The 23,726-nt window shown below is 51.1% G+C and overlaps 8 protein-coding genes across 11 annotated transcripts; 6 read left to right on the top strand and 2 right to left on the bottom strand.

The window, feature by feature from the left end:
- The first annotated feature begins 498 nt into the window (after positions 1-498).
- Positions 499-2,640, top strand: LOC117894355 (uncharacterized protein KIAA1143 homolog). Its single transcript, XM_034801345.1, has 4 exons — positions 499-516; positions 647-771; positions 851-1,001; positions 2,408-2,640. The coding sequence occupies exons 2-4, from the start codon at positions 664-666 to the stop codon at positions 2,614-2,616; spliced, it is 468 nt and encodes a 155-aa protein (XP_034657236.1). The 5' UTR covers positions 499-516; positions 647-663; the 3' UTR covers positions 2,617-2,640.
- A 2,966-nt stretch (positions 2,641-5,606) lies between these two features.
- Positions 5,607-10,517, top strand: LOC117894347. Of its 2 annotated transcripts, none has more exons than XM_034801337.1 (6): positions 5,607-8,211; positions 8,279-8,536; positions 8,601-8,846; positions 8,918-9,097; positions 9,175-9,517; positions 9,584-10,517. In XM_034801337.1, exons 1-6 carry the CDS (start codon positions 5,644-5,646, stop codon positions 9,586-9,588), a joined length of 3,600 nt encoding a protein of 1,199 aa, XP_034657228.1. In that variant the 5' UTR covers positions 5,607-5,643; the 3' UTR covers positions 9,589-10,517. The 2 variants fall into 2 exon arrangements, with proteins under 2 accessions (XP_034657228.1, XP_034657227.1); XM_034801336.1 differs by having other exon boundaries at positions 8,598-8,846.
- A 253-nt stretch (positions 10,518-10,770) lies between these two features.
- Positions 10,771-11,859, bottom strand: LOC117894353. Its single transcript, XM_034801342.1, has 2 exons — positions 11,548-11,859; positions 10,771-11,484 (listed from the first exon to the last, which is right to left on the bottom strand). Exons 1-2 carry the CDS (start codon positions 11,697-11,699, stop codon positions 11,001-11,003), a joined length of 636 nt encoding a protein of 211 aa, XP_034657233.1. The 5' UTR covers positions 11,700-11,859; the 3' UTR covers positions 10,771-11,000.
- Positions 11,860-13,647: 1,788 nt separating this feature from the next.
- LOC117894853 (flocculation protein FLO11) lies at positions 13,648-14,854 on the top strand. The gene is made up of 2 exons (XM_034802108.1): positions 13,648-13,779; positions 13,845-14,854. The coding sequence occupies exons 1-2, from the start codon at positions 13,756-13,758 to the stop codon at positions 14,751-14,753; spliced, it is 933 nt and encodes a 310-aa protein (XP_034657999.1). The 5' UTR covers positions 13,648-13,755; the 3' UTR covers positions 14,754-14,854.
- Positions 14,855-16,073: 1,219 nt separating this feature from the next.
- LOC117894274 (ras guanine nucleotide exchange factor P) lies at positions 16,074-18,261 on the top strand. Its single transcript, XM_034801229.1, has 5 exons — positions 16,074-16,178; positions 16,496-16,654; positions 16,724-16,844; positions 16,907-17,202; positions 17,264-18,261. Exons 2-5 carry the CDS (start codon positions 16,592-16,594, stop codon positions 18,137-18,139), a joined length of 1,356 nt encoding a protein of 451 aa, XP_034657120.1. The 5' UTR covers positions 16,074-16,178; positions 16,496-16,591; the 3' UTR covers positions 18,140-18,261.
- LOC117894272 (probable proline--tRNA ligase, mitochondrial) lies at positions 18,237-19,889 on the bottom strand. Its single transcript, XM_034801228.1, is given in 5 exon segments — positions 18,237-19,016; positions 19,067-19,328; positions 19,393-19,644; positions 19,706-19,756; positions 19,758-19,889. Coding segments are annotated over 5 exon segments (1,380 nt in total). The 5' UTR covers positions 19,800-19,889; the 3' UTR covers positions 18,237-18,243.
- Positions 19,890-20,049: 160 nt separating this feature from the next.
- LOC117894343 (snurportin-1) lies at positions 20,050-21,359 on the top strand. The gene has a single exon (XM_034801329.1). The coding sequence runs from the start codon at positions 20,143-20,145 to the stop codon at positions 21,214-21,216; it is 1,074 nt and encodes a 357-aa protein (XP_034657220.1). The 5' UTR covers positions 20,050-20,142; the 3' UTR covers positions 21,217-21,359.
- Positions 21,360-21,368: 9 nt separating this feature from the next.
- LOC117894341 lies at positions 21,369-23,301 on the top strand. Of its 3 annotated transcripts, none has more exons than XM_034801327.1 (3): positions 21,369-21,695; positions 21,762-21,950; positions 22,011-23,301. In XM_034801327.1, the coding sequence occupies exons 1-3, from the start codon at positions 21,396-21,398 to the stop codon at positions 23,004-23,006; spliced, it is 1,485 nt and encodes a 494-aa protein (XP_034657218.1). In that variant the 5' UTR covers positions 21,369-21,395; the 3' UTR covers positions 23,007-23,301. The 3 variants fall into 3 exon arrangements, with proteins under 3 accessions (XP_034657218.1, XP_034657219.1, XP_034657217.1); XM_034801328.1 differs by having other exon boundaries at positions 21,369-21,950; positions 22,011-22,945; positions 22,986-23,301; XM_034801326.1 differs by having other exon boundaries at positions 21,369-21,950.
- Positions 23,302-23,726: the final 425 nt, after the last annotated feature.

Raw genomic sequence — 23,726 nt, 5'->3', positions numbered from 1 at the left:
TGATTATATGATGATTTGCTTTATCAAATTCAAAGTGCAACGGCTTGACGGGACTGCCCACTCGGTTCTCACTTTAGCACTAGCGCCACCGAGAGCTATCACAGCTGCTGTCTATCGATATGTTGGTTTCCACAACATGCCTTTTACCACACTGCAATCAGATATTTTCATTTGTTTATGTTCTTCAGTTTCTGTGTATATAAGGTTTTTAATGAATGTACATGTTGGTTACCAATTGAACTGAGCAACCAAATTCGAAATTTACACAGCTTTTATGTACAACTACATTTACAAACGTTTCATACAAATCGACAACATAGCACTAGCGCCTGTAGCGCCTGCGATAGTAAATGCTCATCTCTATCACAGCTGTTGTCTATCGATGCCAGTCATTAAAACCATGCAGAAAATGCACAAAATATAACATAAAATAACATTAAAAATACAAATATTAGTGTATATAGCTAAATACAACAATAAATAGAAGATACGCCAATTAAAACAAACCCCGAACAGGTGAGCAGTTTCCGCAACGTGCGTTTTACAACACCGCAATGAGCAATCAGCTGGTCCAAACTCGACTCCTCCTCCCCCTCGCAAAATCAAAATCAAAATAGAAACCCGTAAGAAATTTTGTGTGAAATAGGTCCCCATGAAGTTGCTATGTCCAAGCGAAACAATATAACCTACGTCAAGCCGCAGGAACCCAGTTTTTTGGCCAAACTGAAGGAACAAATCGGCTACAAAGAGGGCCCTTCCGTCGACACAAAGGTAAGAATCTGTAGACCAAGTCGCTGCCGCCGCTATCATGACCCAACGTACCGCCTGCTCTGTGTCTCTTTTGGAATAGCGCCAGCGACTCGAAGACGAGGACCCAGAGGACACTGACTCTGGCGAGGAACGTCCGGAAAGGGAGGACGAACAGCCCCAGGTGGTGGTACTGCAGGCCGGAGATCTCTCCGCAGCGGAGGCGCTCGAGGAGAAACGATTAGCCGCCAAAGGTAAGCATGCACACACACACACTCTCGCACCATCCGGCATATATGTGTACGCGACAGCTGCAATGGTGTGGCGTCGGTGTGTGCGTAGGTAGGATGTAGTTTGTCTGTGGCAGTGTTTTTTCAGTTCCGTTGAGCGGCGGTCGTTCCACGCTTCTTTCTGCCCTATGCTCTATAGTATATACATATAGTATAGCGGTATGTACATATGTACATGCTACGTGCGCGCGTGTTGGTGTGTGTCTTTGCAGTTTTGCAACTGAAACTGAAAATTTAAATAAAATATAAACAAAATAGAGACGATCCAAATCGCAACTGCGAAAATCGAAAAACAATCGCAGAATCGGCGCCCGTTCCACATTTTTGAATTTGTTCTGGTGCGTGAGTTACTTGGCAGAGAAAAAGAAAACGGTTTTCTGTGGCATTCGACGACCTGTGCTGAATATTTTGGCAATGGAAAATTCGATTTTTGGTGATAGCTTCATCGATCCTAACCTCGAAAATGTTTCTGGCTGGTAGCTTGCTACTTGCCACGCCCGCCTGTCCGCCAGGAGCTGGAGTAGCCCGCCCACCTGGATTGCCCTGCCGTCATGGTTGCCGTGGCAGCACCCGACCCCATTCCTGGCGGAGATTCGCTTTTGCAATTAGTGGCCAGCGGAGCACCCTCGCACCAACACACACACAGCCACTCACACAGTTACACCAACGCCCACACGGACACGGAATACTTAGACAATGGCCAAGGCATACATACGGCTGGCTCCACCAAAGCAAAGCATGTGATGAAAATCATAGTCAAAGTGGAGCGCCCGATAAAGCAGCCGGCAAAGAAGTTAACAAATAACAGCGGCCCAACAACAGCTGCCTGCCTGCCGCTCGCTGCTTGTCGCTTTGTTGCCCGCCACAGTCGCTCGGCAGTCCCGTACCCGTACCCGCACCCGTCCCCGTCTCGTCTCTTCACTTGCACACTGTAGCGCAGAAAATCGGGTGAAAACGTGTGAAAGAACGAACGAAGGAAGCAGCCAAAGAGGAGAGACAATGATGAACGAAACAAGCGAGCAAAGAGTACGGCAAGTGGCTTGACGACGACGACAACGACGTGGACGTGGAGGTGGTGGTGGAGGAGGTAGCTGGTAGCTACTAGCTGTACGGGGAGCGTAGTTGTCCGTTTTGTCTGTCGTTCGGGTTGGCGAATCCGATGGTGGAGCACAGGGGGGAAAGAGTGTGCATGGCTGAGATAAATATCTTGTGTCTGTGCAGAGCAGGGGGCGGGCGGGCATAGGTTGTTGGGTGGCAGAGTTCTTATTCCCCATCATTGGCATATTTCAATTGCAATTTAAACCGATATCTGAGCATTTTTCTAATCAACCTTTAACCCAATAACTCCTCCCTCCCACTTTAAATTCCAGAGTTGGCTGAAAAGCGTGCGGACTTGTCCCAGCCCATTGTCTTCAAGCAGCGCGTAAAGCAAGCCAACCTCGAGGAGGAGGCTGATAAAACCAAGCCCAAGAAGAGCAAGAAATCCGATAAGGGAAGCAAGAAATCCAAGGCCACCAGCAGCATCAGCAAATTGTCATTCAACGAGGACGAAGAGGACAACGAAGGCGGAGAGGATTAAGCTCCAACTCTCAGTTTTCCAGTTCGAGCTTCCAGTTACTGTTCAGTTCCAGCCCGGTCCATTGAGGTTGATTAGGTGAGTGTCTAGCAAGAATGTTGACCAAAAATGTGTGAAGTTTCATAGGATAAACAATCTGCATCTAAATTCTTGCAATCTGCAATTTAACTGCAAGGCTCATTAATTGATTGATCCTTCGGGAAAGCAAAAAAGATGAATTGCTATTAGCTGAATATCCCATGAATGCAGATTGTATATTTTATCAGACAGGCAAGAGTCAGGAGCAAGAAAAGGTCACGTGTATGTATAACATAAAATGCTTGTTACCAGGCCATTATTGTGGATAGTTTGAGTCTTTAATGAACCCAGCAGAGAGAGTAATAGAGAGGGGGGGACTACACTACATACAAACAGTCAGTCAGTCAGTCAGTCACCATCCTACCAGTTGCCGATCACGGGGGTGGGACGCGGGTTACTTTCAAATTTTCTACTTGCATATAGACCAAATCGCACACATACACCCCTACTATGCATGTACATATGTATATATGTGTGTATGTTTAGCTGTGTACAATGTACATACGCAGATATATATTTATACATATATATATATGTACGCATGGGAGCGAAAGAGAGGCAACGTAATCTGAAATAAGTTGGAGAAGAAGAAGAAGCATCAGCAGCGCCAGCAAAAAGTATCGTGATTGAGTTTAAGACGCTATGCATTAGTATAGGTGTATGTGTATGTGCTTGTATGTGTGTGTGTCTGTGCGGGGGGAGTATTTCCGTCTTGGAGCTGTAACTATTTTCCCCATCATAATCATCATCGTAGGTTTCGCGCGGGCTAATTTCAAATAACTGCACATGCAGAAAGGAGACACAAAACGTATAAATCTATCAACCACACCGGGTTGCGACAAGGCAATGCCGTTTCAGTTTTGTTTTGTTCATTTCGTTCGTGGCGCGCGTACAATTGTCAAATTTGTTTTCCCTCCCGACGTACTGTCCATTCACATGGCCCACCAATACACTCACACCTATTGCCATGCGCTTCACACTCCCATTCGCTATTTTAGAGCGCAAAAACACTGCACTGCACTCTGCTTGTGTGCTCTCACCATTCACTGCTCTCGGCCGGCATCCAACCCGCCAAAGATGTTTATGTCATCAGCTGGGGTACACAGGTACAGGTCTAACGGCAGGGGAACGGCATTAAAATACAAATTAATTAATGAAAACTGAATGGCACTTGTTCAATTTTTCGAAATTCGTCGTAATCGATTTCCGATAGATCGTCCCAGCAACGGTTGCAACCCTGTGCGCGCCCGGCTGTTCTATGCAACTCTGTTTTTGCTTTTTCCGCCTCACACATTTCCAGTTTGCCTTGTTTGTCGTTTTGTGTCGCGCTTTGCCTCGGCGTTCTTTCCATTTTTTTTCTTCACCCCCACGAAAAGAATTTGTGTTGTGTTTGGAATTAAGCGTGCCAGAGCGATCCTTTTCAAAGTTGTTGCATATTAAGGGAGTAGTAAGGACAAGAGCAACCTGCCAACTGTGAAATGCAATGTAAATGTAAGTTCGGCTACTTGGCGTGGGCGACGCTACTACCGCACCGTCACAACAAGATGCAGCAGCTGCAAAGTGTTGTTACTGCAGTGCAAAAATTAACTTTGCCCAAATATCGAATGGTTCCCTTTGCAACGTAGTTTTTGTTCACTAAAAATGTATATATATGTATGTATATATAACATACAAACACCATCATAGAAGTCCGCACACACAACCAAACACACACACGACATATATATATATATATGTAGCCACACACTAGCGCAAAAACACGCTCCTGTACCAAAGTACTCCACCGCGCCGCCAAGCCAACCAACAACCAACACCACAAACGTCGTCATCATCGTCTCACCCGGCCATCCCCTCTCCGCCCCGTCCGTCCCTCACCATTCGTACCTCCACCAGCCAGCCCTGCCCTCCCTCCCTCCTGTCCCGTCATCATCCCAGTGTCTGCGTGTCCGTATGTATCTCCACTGAAACATACGTACATACATACATGCAAACATATATACCGACGTACATACATACTGACGGTTGTATATATAGATTGTACATATGTATGTCCGTATGTTTGTGCGCTCGCCCGTTGGTGTATGTGTGTGTGTGTTTGTGTGTCTGTCTGTCTGTATGTATGTATGTCAATCGTTTTGTTGGTTCTGCTCGGTAACTGTTCGTTTGTATGTACATTCATACATACATACATACACATGTGTATGTAAATATGTACTTGTATATAAGTAAATATGTGCATGACATGCCACATAATATATCTATACATAGATATGTGCAACCATTTATGTAAATACTCCGCTGCACATAACGTTTTTTATGTAATTTACATGCATTCATTACATATTAAATTGTATTTTAGTTTTAATCCAATATGGCAGCCATTTTGTATCAATCCATTCTTTGAACTCCCCTTACCTTTCCCTTTCCCTTCCACTTTGCCATCGGCTACCAAACCATACCATACCATCCATCCTCGACTCCGTGTCTCCCCCAATCCCCGCGCCCCCTCCACACACACAGCCATCTCTTTCCCTAACTTGGAATGGGTTTTAATTCACCTAGATTTTCAATTTTTTCGGTGATGGTTATTCTCTCTATCTCTCTCGCCTTCTCCTCTCTTCCTCTTCCGCCGCTTCCTCTCTTTCTGCAGTCTTGGCTCTTTTTTGTTGTTGCTGTATTTTTACTCTTTCTGCCGCCCGCTTTGTGCTGCTCTTTCGCTGCCTCCGATACCTTAGTTTTCTTTCATGTGCCAATTTTTCCGGTTCGTCTCAAGAAGAAGCGTTTAAAAGTTATTGCAAATATTTCCTTCGATTTCTTCCGATCTCAACTACAGGAGTTTATTCCCGTACTAAATCGAATTGTTTTCCTTTCCTTGCAGAAGAACAAGATTCAGCGCCAAGATACACCCCGAGACTAAGGCACACATTCCACACACCAGAGAACAGACAACAAATGACTGAAGTCGATGTCGTCTTGCCGGAGGGCGTGGCAGAGCCCACAACAAAGCTTGCCAGCGCATCAAGTCCGACCAGAGCTAAGGCCGACATTGAAGAGAGCTCCACAGAGGCGGTAGAACTGGTCGACGATGAGGAGAAGGCGGAGTCGGAGACAGAGCCGGAGCCGGAGCCTGAGCCACGAGCCGCTGCTGAACCAGAGCCAGCTGCCAAGGAGGCGAAGATGTCTTCCGGTGACAAGGAGATCACAAAAGAGGCTGTTGCCGAGGCCTCCCCCAAGGCGCCTGCTCCAGAAGAAGTGATGGATGTGGATGAAACTGAAACCGTAACAGAGGAAGAAGACGGCGAGGACTCTCAGATCACAAGCAGCAGTTCCAAAGAGCCCAAGCTGCCGGACGGTGAGGAGGAGATGGATACAGCGGAGGAGGAAACAGCGGCCACAACCAACGGCGATCATGAGCCAGAGGTTGAGGAAGACGAAGTGGAGAAGATCGGCAGCACAGCAGAGAACAGCTGCGAGGCCGAGGATCCACTGGGAGCAGCCACAATACAGCCCGACACAGAGGAGGAGGAGGCATCGAGCGAAAAGAAAACAGGGCTGGCGGATGAACTGGATGGTGAGGAGAGCAGCCAGCAAAGCGAGACCATCAAGTCGGCCAGCGACGAGGACGACGACGACGACGAAGAGGAGAGCAGCAGCGGGGAAAAGAAGGAAACGCTCAACGGGTTTGTGGCAAGTCCACTGAGTCCCGCGGCCAAGTCCAGCAACCAAAAGGAGAACGGACAGGCCAGCACAGCGGAGGCTAAGGCAGCGGCTACCAGCAACCACGACATGAGTGTCGTTAACCTGGACGAGGACAGCGACGAGGAAATGGAAGAAACGTCAGATCTCAAGGAGCAGCCCGCCAAGCCAGCTTGCACCGAGATGGCAGTGCAGCCGCCGCCTGTTTCGTCTAGCGGTGCCGAGTCTTCAGACGATGCAGTGCTGATACCATCGGACTCTGATTCGGAGGCCGCTGCACCGCCGCCACCCATCAAAAAGAGTCCAGTGGCAGCTGTGGCGCCCAAGCCGGCGCCGCCACCTCCGCCGCCTGTGCTGGATGACGATGACGACGACGATGACTGCGTGGTCATTGAGGACGATACGCCGCCAAGTATTTCGATGAGCGCGATGGCTGGCAAGCGAAAGAGCGACCACCACCTGGACGACATGCACCAGCAGCCGAGCAACAAGAGGCAAAGGAGCAGCACGCCTCTGGGCCTGGGCCAGCTGACCATAAAGGATGCCCGCTCGCTGATGCCACACGAAGCTTCCACGGGGTCCGTGGGACCCAGGGACTCCATCTATCCAGTGACCATAACAAATGCGGCGACTGGGGCGGCCACCAATCTCGGCTTGACGGCGCCCAAGCTGGCGCCCATGTCGGGGAACAACGCGAATCCCCAGCTGAATCCCCCGACCTTGTCCCTCACGGGCCTGCCCAGCATGACCAACAACGCCAATCTCCTGCCAGGACTCACCGACGACATGTTCGTCCTCGAGGCGCCATCGTTCATTGTGCCCTACATCTACGAGAAGCCGCCCCACGAGAACATTCGCGAAGTGATCAGATCCATTGAGACGACGTACGCGCTGTCGCCCGAAGATCTCGCCGAGGCGGTCAAGGGCGACGAGTTCGACATGATGACCGAGCAGAACAAGGAGGTGAAGCCAGCGGACCCCTCCGCCGAGGGCAAGAAGAAAAAGAAGCGCGGAGACGATGAATCGTGGTCGGAGCAGTCGGATGACGACGATGATGACGAGGACGACGATGACTCGGAGTCCGGGGTGCGCACCAAGGTGCTAATCAAGGAGGCCAACGATGACCTGACTGCCCTCAAGGGAGCCATCAAGCCAGCCGCAGCACTGGCGGCCACAGGTGGAGTGGTGCCGGCCACCAATGCGGCAAACAGCGGCAAGCCCGGCCAGGAGAATTACTTCGAGAGTCCGCTGGGCAAGTTCTTCATGGACATTGGCGTGGGTCTCGTGCAGGAGTATGTCCAGGCGGATCTGCTGCGACTACAGAAGCGCAAGATGCGCAAATCCCTCACGCGTGATCCCAAGGACTTTGAGATGGCAATCACCGCGCTGTCGGGCAACCTGCAGGCATCCAAGACGAAAAACGCACCCTTCAAGTTCACGATGAAGCGCTGCGAGTTCTGCAACTTCAAGTCGGAGTCGGCTCTCTCCATGGCCAACCACTACGAGACGCCGCACATGAACGGCGTCCTGTACAAATGCAATTTCTGCACCTTTGAGATTCGCAATGCCACAGAAATTGTCTACCACATGGAGGCGGTGCACAACATCAAGGCGCGCCTGATCAAGCCACTGCCCTACCATCAGTGCCCCAACTGTGGCTTCGAGGACAACGGCAAGGCCAAGCTGGCACGCCATCAGCCGGTGTGCGCCAAGAAGTTCCGACCGGAATTGAATCTGGCGCCACCCAACGACTGGGAGGCACCCGCCAAGATTCCACGAATCAAGCCCAGGCACGGGCTTGTGGGCACAGCCACCGCCTATCAGGTAGCGACAAATCTTTAAATTATTTCTCCTTGAACTGTGACTTACATTTTATTTGTGCTATTTCCAGGCCATGGCTGCACAGGCAGCGGCGCAAAAGGCGGCTTTGGCCACCATTCAACAGCAGCAGGCCCAGGCTCAGGCAAGGAATCTGCAGGCAGCTGCCCTGGCCGCGCAGAATGCGGCCAAGATGCGACAACGTGCCCCGCCGCCGCCTAAGCCCAACTTGGTGCGGAGTCCCCAGACGCCAGTGCGCGGAGCCGTGGCCAATGCGGGACTCGCCGCAATGCCCAATAGCTACCAGCTGGCAGCGGGACAGCTTGTCCAGGTAAGAGAATAAAAACAAATTGAATCGCATGGAATCACAAACGTTTTGCCTCTCTCTGCAGCAGGCATCGAAGAAGCCGATGGCAGGACAGCCCAGCATTTCCATAACGCCATTACCTCGCCAAAGTGCGCTCGTCGGTGGTGCGTCGCCCTCGTCCAGCAAGGTGCCGCAAGCGGCAGCTGGCATGAAGCCCGGCCAGACGCCCCCGGGCAACAACAAGGCTCAGTTTGTCATCTGCGAGATATGCGATGGCTACATCAAGGATCTGGAACAGCTGCGCAATCACATGCAGTGGATGCACAAAGTGAAGGTAAAGCTGAGTTTCCATTTTCCCCGCGTTTCCACTTCTAACTTGTGAATTTCGTTTCGTGTTTGGTGCAGATACATCCCAAGATGATCTACAACCGACCGCCACTGAATTGCCAAAAGTGTCAGTTCCGCTTCTTTACGGATCAGGGACTGGAGAGGCATTTGCTGGGCTCCCACGGCTTGGTCACAAGCTCCATGCAGGAGGCGGCCAACAAGGGCAAAGATGCCGGTCGCTGTCCCGTTTGTGGCAGGGTAAGTGTGACTCATTTGTTGTTTTTGGTGGAAATTAGTCATGACTAATTGGTGGTTCCCCTTGCCCCACGTCGCAGATGTACCAATGGAAGCTGCTGAATCACGTATCGCGCGATCATCACATGACCCTGAAGCCCGCACATTTATCGTACAAGTGCACCGTGTGCACGGCCACCTTTGGGATGTACAAACAGTTCGAGACGCATGTGTACACCGCCCACAGCACTGTGGCCCGCAAGGCGATGGACAGCAAGAAGAGCAGTGCACAGTCCAGCGGTTCCTCCTCTGCGTCCATATCGCGTTCCCTGGGTGCTGCCAACGACTCGCTGCTGAAGCCGCTGAAGATCAACGATGAGATCACCATCATACCACAGCCCGCATCGAAGCCACGCATCACAAATATGGAGAGTCATGTTATAGGTGAGTCTCTCTCGGAATTCCCTCATAGATTCCGATGCTAACTTGTATCCCTCTTTGGTCACACAGATTAAACAGAGCTGAGTTGGATCAACCAAAAACCTAATCTCGCATAGTTTTCAGCATTGGCAGGCGCTTTACCATTAGGTTTAGTTTTCTAAGGCAGATCTGTGACCTCGTCCACGTTCCCACAACGATGTGCAGCACGGGTCACATCCGTTTAGTTTCGTAAGCCGCAAAGTGTATAAAAGTATAAGGAAAACCAGAGTGTTGGTATATAGTAGCCCCCCAAGCCGTTCCCTTTCCCTTGTCCCGGCATAAACTAAAGTAAATTATGATACATTTAAATCTTTCACACACACCAGCTAGCTACCCAGGAGACACTACACTAAACGATAGATCAGAAGTACTATTGTAATCGCGGATTACGGATTACGGATAACGGATTATATATATGCAACGTTTTGGAGTGTGGACTGTGTTGAAGTTGTAGCTACTACTATAATATACATATATGATACATATACGATGATACATACACCCACAAATACGAGTACATTTAGCTGTAGACTATATATAGTGCATAAATATAACTTAAGCATATATTTCGAAAGCGAAAGATAGCCGCCAGAGCGCATCGTCTGCATGATGACTATGTAAATTAGTTAAAAACTAAACCACTATTTATACGACAAACTTCGAGTATCCAAAATTGTGTGTGTTGCAGAATGTATATACATTTTGAATGGCCCCGACCCGCGACCCTGACCCTGACCCTATCCATAATTCAATAATACCTGAACCCGAAACAGAGGATGTGGAGACAAGGTGGAGACTCCTGCAACTGATCTGAGAGACGGAGGTTCAACTCTTTAATTTATATTACTTATTAGAACATTAAGATTAAAGCATATATATATCATCTACCCTAACTCTTAAGATCAATGTACTACAGTTATAAAGCAACAAACAACAACAACAAAACACAACTGAAAATGAGAAAAGTAAAAGCCTAGTTAATATAAAACGATTACCCAGCAGCGTCAATGCATTGCAAACTGTGAAACTGAAACTGGAACTGGAACTGGAACGAGTATAGCCAGCGACACCTGTGGATGCTGGGATTGTGGAGAAAATCGGAGTGGAGCCACTCTGCTTCCGTGGTGCCGAGGTGTGAGAAGTGAATGCTTTTAGTGGTCACATGATACATGAGAGAGACCAACCCCCTGCACCCCCTGGACGGATAGACAACGCCATTTACCTAGCACTAATGCGAAATTTATTTTTACTTTACATTAGAAAAGTGAAATAGAAATTCCAACCGTGTGATGGATGGATGGATGGTGTGATCATGGCAACTGTTGGCGGCATTTGTGTGAGAGAATGAGTGATGAAGGATATATGTTTGTTTGTAACTAGCTATGTTATCCTTAAGGTATATGGGAGAGCAACGCACTGCATCACGTACTTCAGTTTCAGATCCTGTCTAACTGGTAGCCTGATCCTGGTCGACCACTGCCACCTCGTTGTCCGCTGCTGGGTTCACTGGCAGCGACTGGCCTATGCTGCTGCTGGGCGGAAAGAGCTGCGAGGCGTGCGTCAGCTGGGCGAGCGTGTCCTTGTCCAGAATCTGGGGCTTGTCAGCGGCGCTGGTGTTCGATCTGCTCAACTGATAGAAGGCGGTGTCGCTGTGCGTGATGTTCACAATGCTGCCGGTGAGTGGCAGCGTTTCGAGCAGCTCTTGGGGGCTGCTGAAGGCGCCCAGGTTCACGGGGGCAATGCCGGTGAGCACCTGGCCCGTGACGTTCGTCTGGATGGGCAGGGGAATGTTGCCGAGGTCGATGTGGCTCTTGTTGCTGTGCGTGTCGTAGAAGGTGAGGTCCACACGCTCCTGGCTCTCGAAGCTGGTGTCGTTCTCCCCCACCTCGGTGAGGATGCCAATCTCATAGACAACTGCCTTGACCACGTACCTACGGATGAAGGGTAAGTGTTAGCCCCTCGAGTGGAGTCCCTTTGTGGCTGTGGCTACTTACAGATTCTTGGGCGTGTCATTCACGCTGGCCCGCAGCTCTTCAATGGTGGCGTTGTCGATGCCCGAGCTGATGTCCAGAACGGGCAGAGAGCAGCTGAAGGCCAACAGCATGCCGAGCACAGCGGCTCCGAGTACAGCCTGATGGGTCTGCATCTTGATCTGGTTTTGTCGGGGCAAAAGGCGATGGCAAACTGCTAAACGGAAACGACGACTGGGCGACGACTCTGCTGACTCTGGCACTTGCTCTGGCTCTGACTCTGGCTCTGGCTCTTGCTCTGTTTCCTCGGCTGACTTTTGCGCGTTTAAAGTTAATTAGTGCAGATCCAAGCGCTTTTATAGTCCGCTCCGTCCGACTGACAGCGGACTGCGGAGAAGCTTCGGACGTCGGACAAGGCGCGATTCCGCGTAATTATCGACATTTGTTAATTGCCCGACAGGTTTGCCACTCCGGGGCTATGGCTACGGCTGCGGGCTACAGTCTCTAGGCAGATCAGTCGCTGGACTGGGCTTCCGTTTCGAGGCAAAGCCAAAGATGGGAGGGAGGCTGCAGGGCGCAGAGGCTGTTATTGTTTTTATCGCTAGTCCCAGGGGCCAGACTCTAATTAATTGTGCTCGTTTCGGAGCGTGTCCGAGGGACTGTCCCGTCCCCCGGCTCGTCACCCGGCTGCCTACGCAAATCTCAGCTTGGTGCAAAAACGTCGCCCACTGGAGGAGGCGACTCGAGTCCAGCGGCATGTTTACTCCTCTCGATATGGACCAAAAATAAGTCCATAAACGTTGCACCTCGCATGACGCACTACACTCAGATCGGATTGCATGTGGTCTGGGGACACGCGCCCGTCTGCCAACTCGCTAACATTACGCATACGACACGTTCGCTCTACCTCTCTGACGTAGGCTGTGTGAAATGCCATAAATGTGAGTGCATTGTGAATGTGAAAGGAATCTTTATGCTGGCAGAAACCACACAAAAAACATCGTAAACTTGCAAGCAAATTCAATTTAAATATAAAATAAAATCAAGTAATCTCCAACTCTTTTTCACACCAAAGTTAACCGCTTAGAGCCGCCGAAAGCTCTGGCATAACCAGCCCAATCTTGACTTCCATTCATGAGACTGCTAATCGCAGATGTCTCCAATCTCTGTCCGAGTTTTCGCTGGATCGTTCTGGCAGTAGACGTTTTGCGGTTTCTGGAACCGGAGGCATGAGATATGGCAGCTCGAGTCGGTGGGCGGCTGAGCGTTTCCCTTGGCAACTTTTCACCCGAGAAAGGGGCGAACCTTTAGCGGAAAATTTCCGAAATTAATTTGCACATTTTGGGATATCATAAACGGGAGCTCTGCGCTGTGCCCTGGTGATCTCAGATGAGAGATTGGAACATGGAATGTGGAATGCAAACTGTAATTATAATTGCCCCAAAAATTGCAGTCCACAAAGTCTCAGCCTGAATTGAAGATCTTGCCATCAAAAAGCTCTTCCGCTGCTTCAGTTAGCATCCATTTGGGAGCAGCCAGCGCGTGTCGGAATATATCTACTTTCTGGGATATATTCTTGTTTATTTTTCCATTCTAACTGACAAATTTGGACATTTCCAGAGCGTTGAATTTCTGTTTTTATTTTGGATTTTGGTTTCTTGGAACTGTGATTTTTGTTGATTTGTTTCAGTAAATGTATTAATTGTGTTAATTGCAGCAATTAAGACAATCAACAAAATGTTCATTTGAATTTATATTCCGAAAAATTCCTGTCTCATGCTTCACTTCTTCACTTCTCTCTCTCTCGCTCGCTCTCTCTCTCTCTCTCTCTCTCTCGTATCCTTGGTATAGATTTCAACTAATTGAACTCATTTTTCTAGCAGCGGCTGAAGGTTCAATATTTTACCATTCATTTGGTAGATTAACCCCCACGAGCAGTACCCTTGAAACAGATCAGAGGAGATTCTCGAATCTAGAATGGGATGCAGGAGAGAGCTGTGGAGCCATTGGGGCACAGGCAGGCACCAAAACGAGTTCGCGGTAGGCGCTGCTCCAAGTGCTAATAAAGCTTAGACGAGCCGCAACTTTCGACGGCGGAAAAACTTTAAAAACCCGCCCGATCGGCGGCTGTAAACTTATTATCGATCTGAACTCCGAGACGAAAGCAGCGCAGAGCAACGCAACGCAAAGCAAAGCAAAAGCAAACCTCAGACCAGCAGCACCGATTCCATCATGAAGTGCACCCTTTTATCCACAGTGAGTAGACCGAACCCAGATGGTTGGAGAGATTAAAGACCAATTCGATCCTCTTTCTCCTCTAGTTGCTGGCGACCCTGGTGGTCACGAGTCTGGCTGCTCCTTTCCAGCTGAGCGACATCTTCCCCGGCTTTGTGGCCATCGGGCAGCCGCAGGAGAAGCAGGAGGTAGTCAAGCGTCATGTGGTGTCGAATCCTGACGCCGAGCTCAAGCAGATCTCGTTCCATGGCCTGATTGGGGACCTGGAGGACAGCCTGTTCCAGTCTGCGCTCAGCCTGCACTCGGCCAGTGCCCCAGACAGCGAGGTGGAGGAGGTGAACCCCGGCCCGGAGGAGACCGCTGACGAGCTGGAACATGCTCTGACCAAGCGCTCGGACGAGTCCACTCCGGCAACGGACAGTGCCTCCACCGACGATGGTCTGGCCCGCAAGATCCTGCTGCAGACAACCCGCAAGGTGCCCGGCGGTGAGGATGGTCTGCCCGCCCACCTGATCATCGACCATGTCTCCGTGCAGCCACACAATGGCGGTGTCCTGCCGCTGATTCCCACCTTCCAGGTGCACCACACCAAGCTGATCTCGGCCACCATCAAGGAGGACTCGAACAACGACAGCAGCGATGGCAAACAGACCAAGATCAGCATCACCAAGACCTCAATCACCTCGACGGCGCCACTCGAGAGCCTGGAGGAGGCCGTGGCCAGCGCTAGTTCCAGTTCCAGTTCCAGCTCCAGCGCAGCTCCCACAACTCCCACCACTGAGGGCACCACAACAGTTGAAACCCCAAAGACCACAGCGGAGGAGGAGGAGAAGAAGAGCTCCAGCAGCAGCAGCAGCACAGAGTCCTCATCTTCAACCACTGCTGCTGCCACCACAGAGGAACCCATTCAAAAGCTGAAGAAGGACGAGGAGAAGCTCAAGGAGAAGGTGGCCGAGGTGGAGGCTGATCCCGTGATTCTCTCCTCTCGCGTGTAGGACATGCCCGATCCCTCCCTCTAGTTGTAGTCCATCTCCAGCATTGCCTCCGCCCTCTCCCTCATACATATTTATGACACTCGACTCGAAGTTCAATTAAAGTTAAAGTCATGTGATTTCGATCCGATTTGCATATCCAATTCACACACAGCAAAAACGCTCGCACGCTCCACGACGGTGGAGGGGGATTCTGCCAAATTTGAGATGCTAATTGTTGGCCTAAACAATGATGCAGCAGCGATACTCCGCCAAAGCGACTCACTGAAGCATGAAGTTTGGGGATGGGCTGGGCGCCGGGCGAACCTTCCCAGAATCGCAGAAAGCACGGGAAAAACCTCGCGTAGATGTGCAAATAAAGTGCAAATACTCGGGAGATGTGCCACTCAATTGGGTTAATTAAATATTGTGAAATTGTGTGGGGCGTGTACTCCCACAGTGGCGGAGTGGGTGTTAATTGGATGACCAACTGAAATTATAAACTACTCCAAAGCGAAGAGAGATTCATCCGGATTCATTCAGCAATTGCCAACACACTCACACAGGGAAATGAATGCACAGGTGAATTCTATTATCAGATGTGCATAGTACACTCATAGAAGACACTCATCAAAGGCATTTGTGTATCAAAACACGGGTACACAAGTGCTCGAGTGCTATAAACAATTTGGCTGGTGATTCTTCCCCATGCGTCATCCACTTTTGCCTCTGCCGCTGCCTCTGCCTCTGGTGGGTCTTAAAATTGATAAAGAAAACCCCGACTGCTATCCAGTGGCAGTTCTTGGAGAGCACGAACCTTTCCGCATGACCAAATGACCAATGAGGAGTGGGATTTCCGCCTCTAGATGCCCTCTAGATGGGGTTGTCCGATCACCGATCAGCGGTGAGTTTTCTTCGAGTTGCTTGCCTTTACTTTTATTTATTTACTTATGTAGCTCCCCGCTTTATGCGTAGATCTCTCTGTGTGTGTGCTGCGAGTACAAGTAATAACATGGCAAAAGATAAAGTAAACAATTTATAGGCTTACTGATAAGGAGAGCCTCTTCGCACGCATTCAATTTGTATTACAGAATCAGTGTGCGCGGTGTGTGGCGTGGGGCTAAATATTTGCACTCTGCAATTGGGCAAGGAGTGCGTCCGTCCGTCCCTCCGCAGAGACAATGAGGTAGAGAGACAGGGACTCCGTACCTCTGCCCCTGCTGGTTTTGCTGGCATTTTGATAGCAGGTGTAACCCTTTAAATTTCATTAGGTTTATCTTATCAACGTCGGAGAGAGAACCAAAAGAACTCGAAGAGCGACACGGTGTGTGCCGTCGATGGCCATTCAATTGAAGGCTCATTCAGTCCGCAGGAAGCAGCCGGCGAACGCGTATCGCCGCAGAACCTCAGTCCCCCAGCCAGAACCAGAGCAGCGCGAAAACTCTATCGGTGAGGAAGATAACACTAAACGTAGCGCAGGTTTATTTTCCATAGGCTTAGTTTATGGACATTTGCTTTGGCTTTTGCTTTTGCTGCGTGTCAAGTGTACTTCCCCGCCCGCTCTGGCTGGTGATTCAGCGAGTAATCGGCGGGGAAAAGTGATTAGTTTCTGCACAACGTGGAGAAAAGGCCGAAGGAATACTCTGAAGAATGATTGAAAAGCATTTCCACACTCATTCCCATATGCAAAAATGCCTCGAAACTAATCAACTTGATTAGATATCAAATGTGACGCATTGTATCATAATTTCTAATTGAATTTACAGCCCCGAGGTGTGCGTTCTTATCGCCCCCCAGAGGTTGCACAATCCCCAAGAAGAAGTCAGGAAAGCGATTCGAAACTCTACCTCAAGCCCAACACGATGGCAGCCATGGGCAATGGGTTTGCCAAGTGCTTCATCCTCTTCATGGCAATTGTCATACTGGTAAGTCTCTGTCCCAACTGTTTCCACGCCCCAATCTTATCTTGGCGTAACCGTAACGCCGTCTTGTAGGTTCAGGGAGTCGTCTATCTGGGCCTGTCCATTTGGGGCATTACCTTCCGCGAGTGCCACGACGTGGAGGAGTTTAGCGCGAATCCCTTCAAGTTTGCCATGGAATTGATCTACTTCTCAGGTGAGATCCCAAGAAAACAAAGTTTCCGCATCGCAATTGCATCCTCCACTTTGCCCGCACAGAACAGGAATGCGGCGATCCAGAGATAATGATGAACAGCCAGAAAATTACGCTGGACATGGACTGGCCCAAGTCGTACGAAGTGACGCACAGGGAGTACATCTTCATGATCACCTATGCGGTGGTCAGTGGCCTCTGGATAGCCACCTCCTTGTTGATCATCTTCACGCTGTGCAGTCGCACCACGAAGCTCATCGCTGGCGCCGCCTACTGGCCCTGGTTCCTGGCCGTCATCGCTGGCAGCATCCTGGACGTGGTGGCCACCGTCTATCACGGCATTGATCTCAGCCACACAATGGTAAGACGCAGCTGGCATGCACACGGACAGACTGATCATTGAATTTATTCCTCCTTGGCAGTCGCTGAATGATGCCTTCGATTATATTGGAGCTCAAGTGGATCAGACCACGGAGTCCACTGTGGTGGAGATTATCAATTCGATGCTGGAGCCCTTCGGTGTGTACTTCTCGACGCCGTCGATTCTGCTGCTGTGCCTCAGCTGCCGCTTGGTGCTCATCTGGCTGCTGAACATCATCGGCGCGAGTTTCTGTCTGTCCATTTCGGGCATTATGGCGCGGAACAACTCCAAGGCGGCTGCTGTGACCAGAAGCCAAGCGCCGACGCGTCAGCCCACACCTCTGCCCGTGGCCGCAGCCGTGATGTTGGAGACCATCGAGCCTGAGCCTCAGCAGCAGTACCAAATGGAAACGCAGTACCCGGAGCAGATCCGCCCCAAACCGCTGCCGATCTTCGTTCCCTCGGAGCAGATGCAGCGCCAGGACTCGCAGCAGTACAGGGCCGGAGATCGCACCACATTGCAGTCGCCAGTGATGGTGCTGCCACCGCAACAGCCACAGCAGCAGCAGCAGCAGCAGCAGCAGGAGCCATCAGCTCCGCAGCAGACACCGCCACGAGAGGTGGCGCCGGATATCAACACTTATCGCACCACCGAGGCTCATCCTGATCGCCTCAACTATCCACCGGTGGAGTCTCCACTGCCGCGTGCCGCCTCTCCAGCAGTGCAGCAGCTGGCAGTCAACTCGGCACTCAACAATCGCTACAGCGAGATGTATCCAGCGCAGCCGGCCAATCCGCGCGTGAGCGAGGAGCTGCGCAACCAGATGCCCTGGTCGTACACGAGCATGGTGACAAAGCCACCGCCGCCACCGCGCAAGCCCCAGCTGCAGGTCCAGATCTACCCGCAGATACCGGAGCCCGACTACGCGGAGCACTAGACCGAGCGGAGGGAGCAGCTCAAAGCTGATTGCGGATTAATCAGCCTGGATGCGTGACGCTGTTGTGACATGTTTTGTGTTATTGTTACCTTTATTACATAAAGCTAAAGCTGATGGCCAATCGATTGACTCATCCTCGACTCTTCCACGTCCTGCACTGTCCCTGCCAGCAGGCTCTGCTTTTGCCGACTATGCTCCGCCACCAGTTTGAGGGCTTCGCTGATCTCCAGCTCCAGCTTCTCGCCACCGCTTACGTGCAGCTCCAGCTTGGGCGCCTCCTGCTGCACAGCCCGCGCTCCCACCACTATTGTTAGGGGGTGGCCCAGCCGCTTGGCGTCCAGCAAACGTTTGCCAATTGTCAGTTCCTTGCGGTCGTCGTGCAGCAACTCCTGGGCGCCGCAGATCTGTCCTATGTGCTGCAGCAGCTCGTTCTCTACGGCCTCCGCGGGCTGCTGCTCTTTGCTGCCTTGCTTCGGCCCAATCAGGCAGACATCGTAGGGAGCCAGCAGCTTGGGCCAGCGCAGCTCCTGCTCGGCGGACAGCACTTCCAGGGCGGAGGCGAGTACGCGCGTGATGCCAATGCCGTAGCAGCCCATTACCAGCGACTGCGGCTTGCCCGAGGTGTTGAGGTACGTGGCGCCCAGCGGCTTTGAGTACTTCTCGCCGAGCAGAAAGGTGTGCGCCACCTCGACGCCACGTACTTGACTGAGCTGTGAGCTCCGACAGCTGGGACACTCTGTGGTGGCCGAGTCCAGCACCTCTGCGTTCCCGGCAAAGCCGCAGGCGCTGCATTGCAGCAGTGTGTCCTCACCCACTGGCGACACGTAGTGATACTCGTGGGACAGGCTGCCACCCATCATGCCCGTGGCAGCATTGACTGGAAAGATCAATTGATTAATGGCCATCCAATCCTGTTGGCTTACGCACCTTTTACACAGGGAACCTCCAGCTGCTTGAACAGCCGATCGTAGGCATCGCTGACCCGGGAGTACGTGTCCCTGGCCGTCTCCTCCGAGACATCGAATGTGTACATGTCCTTCATGAGGAACTCCTTGGCTCGCATCAGGCCAAAGCGTGACTTCAGCTCATCCCTGAACTTGGGTCCGATCTGGTACAGGCGCAGCGGCAACTGGCGATACGAAATGGGAGCCGTCGTGGCCAGCATGGCAGTCACCGCTTCCTCGTGCGTCTATTGGTGGAATGTAATTAGTTTATAAACAAAAGAACACCCCCCCCATCTTGCACTCACGCACTGGACTCATGAGAAACTGTTTGCCGCTGCGGTCCCGCACCATGTAGAACTCGGATATGTCGCCCTCCAGTCGTCCCGTCTTCTTCCACAGCCCTGTGGGTGTTAGAATCGGAAGACTGATCTTTTGGCCGCCAGCTCGCTGCATATTGCCGTCAACCAAGTCAATTAACTTGTCCACCGATCGCTGGGCTATGGGCATAATTTGGTAGGTGCCATTGCTGCCTGATTTGACCAGGCCCAATTCGGTCAGAAGCTGAAAACAAGAGAGCTCCAGGCTGGATATTCTTTCGTAACATATTTGATGGTGGAAATACCTTTTGACTTCGCGACAGTTGCTCCGTTTGCTTTACGACAGCATTTTTTGGGAGTGACCAGCACTGGCCAGAAGAGTCGCGAGGCTTTATTCATGTTTTTAACAGTTGTCGAGGTTTGTATTGGATTGTATTCTCTTTAAAATGCCGGTAAAAATGCTAAATTACAAGTTGAACAGCTGTTATCATCTGCGATAACGAAAACTATCGATAGGTGACAGTGGTAGAAAAACATTTAAATTGGCTTTGATCAAACTATATAAATGCAATTAATGAAACATTTAATGCTCGAAATACGAAACTACTTGCTTTTGCTTCTCCTTTCAAGGGATTTGATGGAGATTCCATTCAAACTACACACGCAACACGATATATTTAAGTATCGCCCATCACTAGCCGGCTTACGCAGTACCACCACTAGCTGAAGATATAAGTGCAAAATGTGCTCGAATTACCAAGATTTATATAAAAAGGGGCTGGATCGTGGCGAACAGCAGAAGCGGCGACAGCAAGAGCTGTTGAAGCAACAAAAGCTGCGACGACAGCAGGGCCAAGACGAAGCCCGGCCGGTAAAAAAGACTGAAAAAGCCCCGCCAAAACATCGCAAGCAGCGTGCCAACGACAAGGCATCGCCGTTCAGACTGCAGCTTTCCGAGTGGCTGCGGCACAAGCCGGATAATCTCGGAGAGTGGTTGCTGGTTCCGTGCCCGGTCGGCAGGAGATGCATGGTCATAGCCACCAATGGCAAGACCAAAGTGTACAACAAGGCAGGGCGGGAGTTCATGAAGCTGCGCACGCTGCTGCCCGGTGATGGCCATGTGCAGAAGTGCAGAACGGTCCTGGACTGTGTGTACGATGAAGAAACGCAAACCTTCCACGTGCTGGATGCCCTATCCTTTGGACAGCAATCGCTGCAGGACTGCGAGGCATCCTTTCGGTTCTATTGGCTGCGAGCGCGCTTCGAGGAGGAAGATTATGCACAAAAGGGCGATCGCAACAATAAGTCCTTCGTGTTGCTGAATCACTATGACTTCGAGGACGCTTCTGCGATCGAGGAGATCCTCCAAAAGTACCCCATCTGGCAGGAGAATCAACCCAAACTGGATGGATTCCTGTTCTACCACAAGGAGGCCAGCTACGTGTGCGGCACGACGCCACTGGTGTGCTGGCTGTTTTCCTACATGATGCCGGATGTGGTGGACTTGCCAGTAAACGGCAACTATGTGGCCACCGAGGACTACCAGCCCAGGCTTGTGCTGCAGTACATGGAAGAGTTCGACGAAAAGTTGAAACTGCTAAGAAAGCAGCGGCCCAAAGAGACGGCGAAGAAATCGAAGAAAAAGAAGGAGGAGGAACCCCAGACCTCCATGGAGACAAACAAGGAGGAGGAGGAGGAGGACGGTGACAGCGACGAGTATGCCGGCCTCAAGTCGCTCCTCGACCACCAGCGCCGGCTGGAACTGGGAGAGCTGGATATGGACTGCGAAGAGACGCCGTCAGCTGTTGACTGTTGAGCGGGCGATGGTGTGGGCTTTGGTGGTGGCTTTCCTGCGACTGCGCACTAGCTACGCGGCCCTGGGACTCAGCCTAGCTCCCGCCCAGGGAAAAAATGTAGTCAAAGCCAAAGATTTAGGTCCGCTCCTTGGACTGTCAGCATTTTAATTAAACCTTTTAGACAAGTAAAACACCAAAAATGGTCATTCAGCGGAGCTGGAAAATTCCCACTGATGTGGGAGGATCGTTAACGAACACAACGACAACCGCGAGCGATGTGCAGCAGCGTTCTTCCCCGGCAATGCAACTGCAGGCAGGCAACTCCTCCGATGACTCCGACTGCTCCAACCAGACCACACACTCGATGGACACACGCGTCGCCAGCCCCGCAGAAGGTGCCAAAAAGCAACCAGATAAAGAAAAGCAACCGTCGGAAGCCTCCACCACACTCACACTATCCCTGCTCGCCGAGCTACCATCCACGGATGCAGAGCCTCTGGTAAATAAAAACTCACTTCAATGGGAAATCATAAATTCAAACAAACATTTTGGGTGCTCCCTGCAGAAATATGTGACCACCTCGGACATGGCAGAGACGATGCTGCAGCGAATACGCCAGCGTCTGGGCGGTTCGCAGAACATCGAAGGCGGTGGGAGTGCAGAGTCTGCCATGAGAGCGCTGGAGCTACTGCGCATCAGCGTGCAGCAGTCCTTCGATTCGGAAGTCAATGAGATAATCAAACGCTACATGAATGTAGGATACGTGGACTGGTGGGGCTACGAATTGGTGACTCATTCTCTCTGTTTTTTGTAGAACTACTTTAAGCCCGCATTTGGAAACATCAAGGAGAACCTCGGTCAGCAGTCGGTCAACGAGGAGACGCTGCAAAAGATGTCCTCGTGTGCCTTGCTGGAGAACGCCAAGGCGCAGTACACGAACTTTGTGCGCCAGCACCGCCTGGGCGCCGGAGTGACGGAGCAACAGCGTCTGGCCCTGAAGCGTGTGGCCAAGCCGCAGGAGAACACCATCGGCAGCAAAGTGTTTGCCAACAATCTGGGCTTTGCCGCCACCAAGCCCATGCCCTGCACAGCTGCCGCAGTGAATCAGATGCCTGCTCTGCAGGCAATGCAGATGTTTCCGCAACAGGCACAACTGCAGGCTGTCCAGCCACTCCAACAGCAGCAACAGCAGCATCGCATGGTCACTCCGATATTGGGCGGAGCATTGCCCACGCCTGTGCGTCGCCAAATCTTTTGGAACACGGCCCAAATCTCGACGAGCACGAAATTCGTGCTGGATGTGCAGGCCAATCTGGCGTTTGGCTTTGGCACCGATGGCAAGGAGAGATTGGCCAGCAAGCACCCGGAACTCATACGCTATCTCCCCGATGCCGAGGACAGAGAGTGGCTGGCAGCCCGAGGCATTATTCCCGCCGAGAGTACCCACCTGCGGTTCCTCTTTCTGCTCCACGACGAGGTCTGCCGGCTGCACCAAGCGCACGATCTGTACAAGAACAAACCCAACGTGGATCTCACCCTGATGATGACTTTCAACGTGCCGGACCCAATGATACACAAGATGCGGCTCTTCTTTGTGGATCTAAACATCAAGAGCCGCGGGCTGATAACCAATTCATTTATCATGACCAATCAGCCGCAGCCACAGCCGCAGCAGTCCACGGTGGCAAATAATAGTCATCTGAGGAACGCACTGCTTCAAGGAGCATTGCCACAGCCGCAACAGCAACAACAGCAGCAGCAGCCGCAACAGCAACAAACTGCAACTGACGACTGGAACGCTGCCCGTTGAGGAGTCGATACTGAAGGAGCTGCCAGCCGCATCGCCGACGCCATGCCTGCAGGGACAGATTGTGGGGAGCACTACGACGCCCCTCAAGGCCAAGCTGGTGGCAGGTTCCACCCTGAGCTCTTCCCATGCAACACTTACCGCACTGCTGAACAATGGCGGAGCCGGAGTGGCAGTCGGTGTAGGAGGAGCACCCGCTGTCAATACTGCGCCAAGTGCCACCGGGAAGCTTAGGAATTAATCTTAACTAAGCATTCAAATAATTCTCTAAGCAGCTATTTTAAATTATATTCCATACGAGCAATCAATAAAATATCCTTTTAAGTAGCATAATAAAATTGTACAAATGAAATTGCTGTGTTTTTGTTGCACAGTGCACATCCTGGTACTTTCTGCATTGTGTCAAAAGCTGGTTGCTATGCTACTGTGCTAGTGACATGGCGACGAGGTTTTGTCAGGTAGCATTCGGTGTGCGGAGAAATTTAGATAAGTTTGACTGGGGATGTCCTTGTTCAAGGATCAAGGATAATTGTCTGCTCACAGGATGCCATCACACGTCCTGATCGGCGGAAAAATAACTGAGAAAAAAAGATTTTTATGTCTGAAAAAAATGTCCTTGATCCTTGGTCCTTGAAAAGGACTCCATCTCGTCAAGGACATTCTTCCGCTCACAGGAAGCCGTCGCACGTCCTGATCGGCCAACAAGGAGCGGAGAAAACAACA

The sequence above is a fragment of the Drosophila subobscura genome, chromosome J (genome assembly GCF_008121235.1).
Source record: "Drosophila subobscura isolate 14011-0131.10 chromosome J, UCBerk_Dsub_1.0, whole genome shotgun sequence".
In the NCBI taxonomy this organism is placed as follows: Eukaryota; Metazoa; Arthropoda; class Insecta; order Diptera; family Drosophilidae; genus Drosophila; species Drosophila subobscura.
The sequence above is the reverse complement of the archived record's forward strand: the minus strand, read 5'-3'. Positions and strand labels throughout refer to the sequence as shown.